This window comes from Branchiostoma floridae, chromosome 11, assembly GCF_000003815.2.
Source record: "Branchiostoma floridae strain S238N-H82 chromosome 11, Bfl_VNyyK, whole genome shotgun sequence".
In the NCBI taxonomy this organism is placed as follows: domain Eukaryota; kingdom Metazoa; phylum Chordata; class Leptocardii; order Amphioxiformes; family Branchiostomatidae; genus Branchiostoma; species Branchiostoma floridae.
The window spans coordinates 7,927,928-7,936,773 of NC_049989.1; the positions used below are offsets into that span (position 1 = coordinate 7,927,928).

Genomic DNA, 8,846 nt, shown 5'->3' on the forward strand with positions numbered 1-8,846 from the left:
TAGACCCAAAGATTTTTCTCAATTTTGAAATTCCCCATCATCAATCATTTTTACGGATAACGATTGTTCAGCGACGGCATTTGAAGAATACGTGACAGTGTACAAAAGTCACGTAATCAACAAGTGAAAATTCTATGCCTTACGTGCACATGAACATGTGATACGTGACAGATGTGTGTAATACATAGTATTACCTATTAATCTAAAAAAAATGCTGCAAAAGTATCTGTATGATGTCAAATATAATAAGCAACAAAGCATGTAGAAATGACCAATACAGCATCAAATGAAAAGAACATAAAAAGTAGATTTTTAAGGAAATTCCATCATCAAAAAAAAATGTGAATACCCAATGCTCAAGAAAAAAAGCAATAAGAACGCACAGAAACAAATGAAAGATACTTACTTTGCTCGTAGGGCCAGCTGTCTATCATTGGGGCACACCCATCGATCTATCCTCCCTCCTGATGCCATCTCACCCATATTGTGCCGCGTCTGCCTGCGTCTTTCCCGCCTGATCAGCGGCGGTCCCGGTAGCCACCCACATAAATCACACGACCATCCCCCGACTCCGTCTTTTCATTAACACGTAGGCAGCGTCAGAGCCGGACCTAGCTGTGAAGCGAGAAAATGCCACACATCAGCAAGTTTGACAGGTATAGTACATATGGCAGACAGGGTGATACAGGGTAAGCTTCCCGTGGGGCAGGTCACGCGCACAATCTCCTTCCTGTCACAGATGTGAGAACAATCAAACAACAAAGTTGATACCACTGCCTGTGGCAGCAACACATCAATGATGATGTATCAGGTTTCCATAGTAATCACATCTCAAGGCATCTATGATTTCCTGAGATCTTCAGGAAGGCTTAATCCAAACCCGTCTCATCAAAGATGGAACAGGATAGAAGTGAAATCCATGCCTTTGGGGAGTTTAGTGATGATAGTGGTTGTCGAAGCTGTGTGTTGCAGTGCGCACGTACATAAGCCTTTAAGATTTGGTCAGCATAACGACAACTAGTCACACTAATAAATAAGTTATGATGATAAATAATGATACATAAGTCATCATTTTAGTAGACCCACACAGCTTAGTTCAAGAAAAATCCAGCGTGGCAAAATCAAGGCATGTTTCTGACTTCTACTAGGGAATACAAATATCTAACCAACAATTCATACAAATCCCTGTGTGGACTTGCTGGTATCTTCTACAATGAAGTGGCTGACCATTTAGCTGGAAATGCCGTGGCATTTGATAACATCAATTTGACTGGGGATGATGGCTTCAATATCATTGAGACAAACTGTCTAGACACAATAAATGATCAACTGTATACATGGTCGATGGAATGACTGCAAGAGATAGAAGGGGGACAAGTGAAGAGAATGATGGAGGAAACTTATCTCTTTGTGGAGAGAGCAAAAGAAAATTGAATGAAACACAGCTTAGATGGTAGTTTTTACAAGTACTGCAAATGCATTTAATTTCGTGGGGATTTGATTTCGTAGTAGCGGGAAAATGGAGTGTACCCAGTGATTTTAAGCAGCGCCATATATAACATAGTCACATACTGTAAGTGTAAAGGTGTGGCCTTAGACTACAAAATCAACAGACAGTCATAGCTAGCATAACCAAAGCACACACTCAGCTATACCAAATATATATTTATATACAACAGTTCATTTGACAAGAAATAACAGATCGGTGATATCTAAATTATTGAATTTCCAGTTCATTGTAGCTTTAATATATACACTGAAAATGACTTACCTTCAAGTATTACAACATGTATTTTCAATATAACAAGGTACAGGATAAAAAAATTAGTATGGATACAGCTCCTTTGCTTCCTTTGTGCATAGTAGCATAGATATTGCACATTATAACACCAATGTTCTGTTAATACATCTAGCCCCAGGACATCATATGGCATTGCCCACTTTTCCAGGAAACAGACAGCATTTTTCCTTTTTCAACTTTTTGAAAACTTTGACAAGAATATTTGATCCAGGAAGCTTAAGAAATAAATAAGCATGCCAACGTTACATGTAGGTACAGCAAATCTTATGATCCAAATTGGGCACCACCTGGAGTCAAACCTGCCTGACCCCCTCCGAGATACCAAAGGCCCCTGACCCTTAAGAAGACATTAGAATCCAAGATTGCGGCAAGTGAATCCCACAATCATTGCAAACAGGATGCCAGGTCACGATTCTCTCCCTAATGACCACAATTAAGGGTGACAGTTGAACTTGAAGCTCGACCTTTACATCCTGTAAGGCAGCGTTGTCAGACTGATGAGTAGATTTTAAAATAGATGAAACTTTAACAGCTCAGAGACCAAAGTCTGGGTCCAAATCCCCAGTCTTACATGTAAAGTCTGGATATAAAGTTGTCAGTAACTCTTGAGCTGGATATACTCATAAGGCTAGGCTTTACATGTGATCTGTATTCAGTAAGGTTTTACAATGCACGTGGGCATATAGTAGTGACGTCAATGGCCTGGTAAAAAAATGGTGCCGGACTTAGAAAATTGCGGGAAATTGTACAGAATTTCTTCGAATTGTCCTGATCACGGACTAAGATTAGTAAGAAGTACTAGCAATAAAACTACATACTACTAGTAGAAAATTCCAAAGACCTGACCCCAAGCTTTAGTGATGCAAAGACTCATCAGACAAAAGTGACATTTTTTATGCTTTTGCTCCATGAAATAATGTCACATTCAGTTACAGTCATGATTCTAAAATCTAACTGTTACTCCTATCTGAAGCTTAAGAAATTTATCTTTTATAGGCTCTTTTACGCCAAGTACTCTTCTCAAATAGCCTCTCTTGTTTGAAATTTACAGTATAGAGAAGGGTCCATAAAGTTGGTAAGGTCATAAAGCTAGCATTGTGCATAAAGTCTGGCCTTTCATATGCATGAACCCCACAGGTAAGTTGAGTACACATAAATTTGATTGTTGTCTGTTTACACAAGCACAATTTTTTTATACCATGCATTGGAAGCCTGCTACATATTAGTAATTTTTGTAGCAAATCACATGTAAATCAAATGTACTGATTTTTTTTTCTAGTTTGGTTTTGTACACATGAGGCTAGCTTAGTAAAACAATACATTGTGTATAGTAACCTTTCTTTAAATATACTGTACATCATGATTGTACCTTAATTCAGCAACATCAAATCAACCAATAATATGTAATATCCCAATTTGATTTCTATTAAATACTTATTGATACACATTGTACATGTACTTAGTATTTTTGTACAAAAAAAAAGTACACAATGTCAGATTTTTCATAATTTCCAGATATAGCCTGAAGCCTGTTGGTTCAAATAGAATAACTATATTATATTTCTATATATTCCACTGAGACTGAAAGTTATGAATCTTCTCCATATTTCAACATGGAGATGTCCCTGTAGCTCAACTTGTAGCAGGCACACAGTTGAGCAGTTGGTAACTGGGAGATTCAAAAAGTAATATTTTGGTTAAGATTTTCCAAATACTTTGGGATACTCTGTAAAGGTTATATTATAAGTCATGAATGATACGCTTGGCCCCACCTTCCCGCTAGACCAAGTTGATAACCAAACACTGACATACAGCTCTTGAATTCTGATAAGGGAGTTCATAATCAATTTTAGACTGTTATTGATATATTTCATTAAAATGGGCTGAGTTCAAGAAAGACTTCATACATTCCTACCTTGCTCAGTACGTCAGAAATACTGCCAACAAAACAGTCCCTTCAGTGTGAATTAATTAGCAGGCCTAGGCCTACTGGCCAACCCTTTTATGTAGTGACTACAGACACACACACATCAATAACGATACGATAGCTCAGATTACACGTCAATCAGGGGCAATAAATATTTGATGAACATCCTAGCAAAAGTAATTGATCCTTACAAAATGTAGTTGTTGACTCAAGCGTACATTTGCCTATATACATGTACTGTGTTATGTGTATAATGAACTACATGCCATCTGGTTATACATGTACTAAAATACACACTATACAATGCTAAAGAGGCTATGTTTTAAAAATGCATTAGCTGCCACAACAAAAAAGGCTTTCACCAATGTTTGTCTCTTTGTAAGTAAAGATGTACATGTTCTAATCTAATTCTGAAGGCGGGTAAATGATTACTAATCAAAAGTCCATAACATTTTCCTTCCACCATTTATCAAAATTTCACAATTCTTGCTTTCAAGTCATAAATTTCATTGTACATTAGGCCTTGACTGAAATATTCTAAATATTGATTGTTGCAATATACTGACATGCATTATGACTTTGATAATGACAACCAACAAGCAACAAATGTATTGTCTTAAATCAATAAGAAGATACAATTTATGTGTGCATGCTAAGTGATTGCATGAGTACTGAAATTTAGTTAGTTATGTGGGCGAAGCCGAAGCCACACATATAGTTTTCTTACAAGTATTTCACCGGAAATCAGAAACAAATGGAAGCCTCCATGTACTCCATGTTTCAAGCTTTTTGATTGGCCTAAAGTCGCACTTTCTCGGTTGTACGTCGGAGGTGAACCTATCAACGCACAGGACACAATCGGCATCCATTTTGATAATAGCCAATCAAAACTCAGAAAAATGGAAGCTGTTAGCAAATACTCCGCGTTCCCAGCTTTTTGATTGGCCTAAATTCAGACTGTCTCGGGTGTACGTCAGAGCTGGACCTATCAACGCAGAGAACACAAAATGTCATTCGGCATCCAGTTTTATAATAGCAGCTGAGACGCGGCAGTAAATCGGCCATGCATTCGACCAAACAGGCGCTCAAGGAAGAAGTTGCCCGCCACGGAATGAACAAGATTGATAAATTTGCACAGAAAAACATTATCTTCAGAAAATGGGACCTTGGAATCTTGCAAATTAAACAGTGAACGGACGTGTTCAAGCTACGCATTGCATCTGTATACATGTTACCTGTTAAAATGCCGGCAATAACGTTACGGCAAGCTTGGCCGAATGGCTAAAGCACCTGCCACGTATGCGCTTTTTTCGCTAGGTCAACCCTGGTTCGATTCCGGGCGGGAACAACTTTCTTTTAGTTGTCCTTTTTTTTTTTCTTTTATGATATTTACAACAATTTTATCTTGCAAACAGAGCATCGTTCAGTTTACACGCCTTGTTATTTATTTTTTAATTGCCCTCAAAAGACGGCGTTTAAACGGTCGGACAGTCCATGTGGGGAGGGGGGCTCGTCAACGCCTCGGACCATACCGGCCGCGGCAGCCAAATACTGTATCGTCGATGTCTGTCGCCTGCGGCGTTAAGTCAAATTTGGAATGGAGGCTACGGTACGGTACCGGACCTGAACCTGATCATGAATTTCAGCTTTATAATTGCTACACAGCACAACCCGTGACGTCAGGTAAAGGCCGAGAATAGGGGTGAACCGAGAATACGGGGCACCTAATGGCAATTACTATTGTGTGTAAGGTAGTTTGACTTAAACTTCAAAAAAAGGCCACGGGAAAGACTTGCTGCATTTTCGCGAAAATGTTGTCATTCTAGTTGTTTCTTTTCTTGCGATTTTTCCTTTCTTTTCCCTTCGCCCACATCCTGCATTTTTTCAAAAATGTTGCCTTTCTAGTCTTTGATTTGTTTTGGCAATGGGGATTCAGGAAGAAGGAAAAGTTAACAATGGCTTCCATTCATTTGTTGAGGAAAAGAACAAAACCAACAGGGTCTTTAAATGATAGAAAATGTCCAAATTGTTCTTTTATTCACGCATTTAGTGGTCACATGAAAGAAGACTTCCCCACTTTTACACAAGGCCCTTTTTATCTATCAACAAATACCAGGGATACTGAAGCTTATCATTGTAATACATTGGTACAAAACTGTGAGGTAAAATGCCATTTTGTGCACGCTATTGGCAGTTGCACAGATTTGGACAGTTCCATTTCTCTCCTGTTATTGGACACTAGGCAAAGCCGGGATGATGAATATATTGCAGGATAGAAACTCGAACGTGAATGTCACGCTCTTGGTTAAGCCATATCATCTTCTTTAACAGCACACTATTGGCAAATCAATGGCTTATAGCTCGGTTCCAGATTCAAATTCTTCTCCTAGCTACTGTTACAAAATTACCACACTGAATTATTGATACCATATCCTGGCACAATTGCTTGCAGACCACAATCTTCCACATCTTACGTACCAATTCCGATTCTATGTACGTCTTTCCTGGCTTAGTGTCCTTAATTCTTACACAGCTCAGGTTTGCAAGATTGGCACAAGCTATTTGCGGTATTAATGTTTAAAGCCCGGTGTCAGCACCCTGTAATCTTTGTCCACTGGATCTTAGCGGTTGGCCTGCTAAGAACGATCCGCTAAAGCATGTGTATGGATTTTTCCATTCGCTGTGGTTTGTATGTCCAGATAGATGGGGATGCAGGGAAGTGCCATTAAATATGCAGGGGATTATGACCTGTAGGTATTACCTCTCCCACAGCCTGGAGGATCATGATGTAAAGCACTGTCCCTCGGGGATAGGAAGGGCTGAGCCATTCACTACCAATTCTGGGTCAAGGTTTATATACTGTAAATTATCATCTCATAGTGTTTGTGCAATTTTCTTCTAATTTGCAATGATATCTTTAAGTGGCCTCACCAACACAAAAGGATGGCAAATATCCCAGAAATTATAATCTCTGGTCTTCTACACCAAAATGTGCTTGCAGGTAATGTAGCTGGAAATTAGTTACTAGGAAGTCCCTTATCGGCCTTTAATACCAATGCCCCAAGCACAGGAACGAATTCGAATCTCTGATCTGTAAAGAACCGTTATTTCGTTATGGAGCCATATTACAACAGCTCTCATAATACCATAAAACATGTTATGACTTTTGGTAAGACCATAAATTCTTGCTTCCTTTTATAATTGACAGTCTGTAAACTAAAATTAGAAATTTGCAAATTCAACACAATACCTGGGCTTTCATAGTGTACATGTATTGTATGTATCGCGTATCTAACTAGCACATGTACATTCTAACATAGAGCCAAAGTACACTTAAGTATCAAACAATAAAGTCTACTACATCTAAATATGGAAAGATGATTTTTGTAAATTGTATTAATTATAAAACATTATAAGAGCATTTTAACAATCAGGCTGCTTTGGTAACTGGTAACAGATATATTGTGACATTATTTGAATCCCTTTGCAATGTAGAGTCTAGGTTTAATAGAAAAATATTTTAACTAGAAAGGTAACATTTGCAAGCAAATACAGAATGTTTACCTTCACATGGTCTAGCCTAACATTTCTACATGGAAATTGGGGAGAGAGCCATGGAAAAAATTGGTTTCCTTCAACGATATGTATTCAAATGTTTTTAAAAAAGCTTTGAAATCCATTAAGGTGGGCTCCCACTGCACTCGCGTCACGCTTGCGTCGCTTCGGGGTTCGACAACGCAGACGTAACCCCTCGTCACCTATAGGTGACGCGAGCGAACCTAGAGGTGACACAAGCAAACCTAGAGGTGACACAAGCAAGCGCGACGTTTTTTTGGAAGTTAAAAAATAACGCATTTGGCAAGATGCCCCAAGAGTGACCCAAGGGTGACACAACAGTGACCCAAGAGAACACAACAGTGAAACAGCAGTGACGCCAACATGCCTTCAACAGTATCAAGGTTATATTTTGTCTATTTTGCACCAAGTATCAAAAGTAAACATCATTTTATTATTGAAAAGCTATTTTGGATACATTTTGGATATCATTTTACAACAGTTTTTCAGTTACAACAGTGACCCAAGAGTAACACAGCAGTGACACAACAGTGACGCCAACATGCCTTCAACAGTATCACGGTTATATTTTGTCTATTTCCTATTAAAACGTAGGAAATATCAAGATTTTTCATTTGTGAAATATGCAAATTAACACACACCATTACACGTACTTGTTGCAAAACACATAAGCGATGGAGTCAAATCTGGTATATGGTTCGTGTCCATTCATTTGGGTTACTTCTTTTACTGTAAAAGTCTTTCAAGGTTATCATATAACATAAGTAACATTCATAAGCATAAGCATCATCACAAGGGAAATTATTTCATTATAAATCTCATTGTTAGGCATTTTCATCATTATACAGTGATTTTTCATACATTGACAACGCTGCGACTTCCGATAACCTGTCAATTTAGTCTAGAAACGCAACAGTGACGCATGTCAGTGGGAGTGCAACAGAAAATCGGCGAAAATAACACAACAGTGACACAATGAACGAACCCCGAAGCGACGCAATCGTGACGCGAGTGCAGTGGGAGCCCACCTTTAGGCCACAGCAAGTAAATTTTATGGATGACATCCTCTGCAGATTGCAAAAATAGTGCGATAGGGCGAAAAAAAAAAAAAAACTGGGTGAAAAAAAGGTGGCATCATTTTCAAAAATAGGCACCATAAAGTTGTGATGACTGTTGTAAAAAGAAATAAAGGGGCAAAACGTGGTATCAGAGCCAAGAAGGCATTCATTCCTGTATTTAAGACATGTACTGGTGTAGTAAAAGTGACACTAGTGTGGTAGACTGGCATCACCAACAAAGTTGGTAGCCACACTATCCAATAAGTTTCATTTCTACAACTACAGTCTCGGGTACCTTAGAAGTGTCCCTTCTACAAGTACAAATATAAGCCTACAACACAACATATTTGCTCTTCTTGGTATTTTATCGTCATGTTGACCATCCCTGCAGAAGGAAACAAGTGCTTTTAAAAAGCTGGCATTTTGCCAAGGTGTGTGAACGTTTTTTTTCTAGTTATTAGAACGTCTGATAGTAGAACAGAGT

General features: G+C 38.5%; 1 protein-coding gene across 4 annotated transcripts in view; it reads right to left on the reverse strand.

The window, feature by feature from the left end:
- LOC118425793 (rabphilin-3A-like) overlaps positions 1–8,846 on the reverse strand; it is a 51,760-nt gene that overhangs the window by 31,303 nt on the left and 11,611 nt on the right. For all 4 annotated transcript variants that reach the window (XM_035834884.1, XM_035834881.1, XM_035834883.1 and 1 more), the window contains exon 2: positions 407–615. In XM_035834884.1, the coding sequence (XP_035690777.1) occupies positions 407–483 (77 nt within the window). In that variant the 5' untranslated portion in view covers positions 484–615. The remainder of the gene's footprint in view (positions 1–406; positions 616–8,846) is intronic.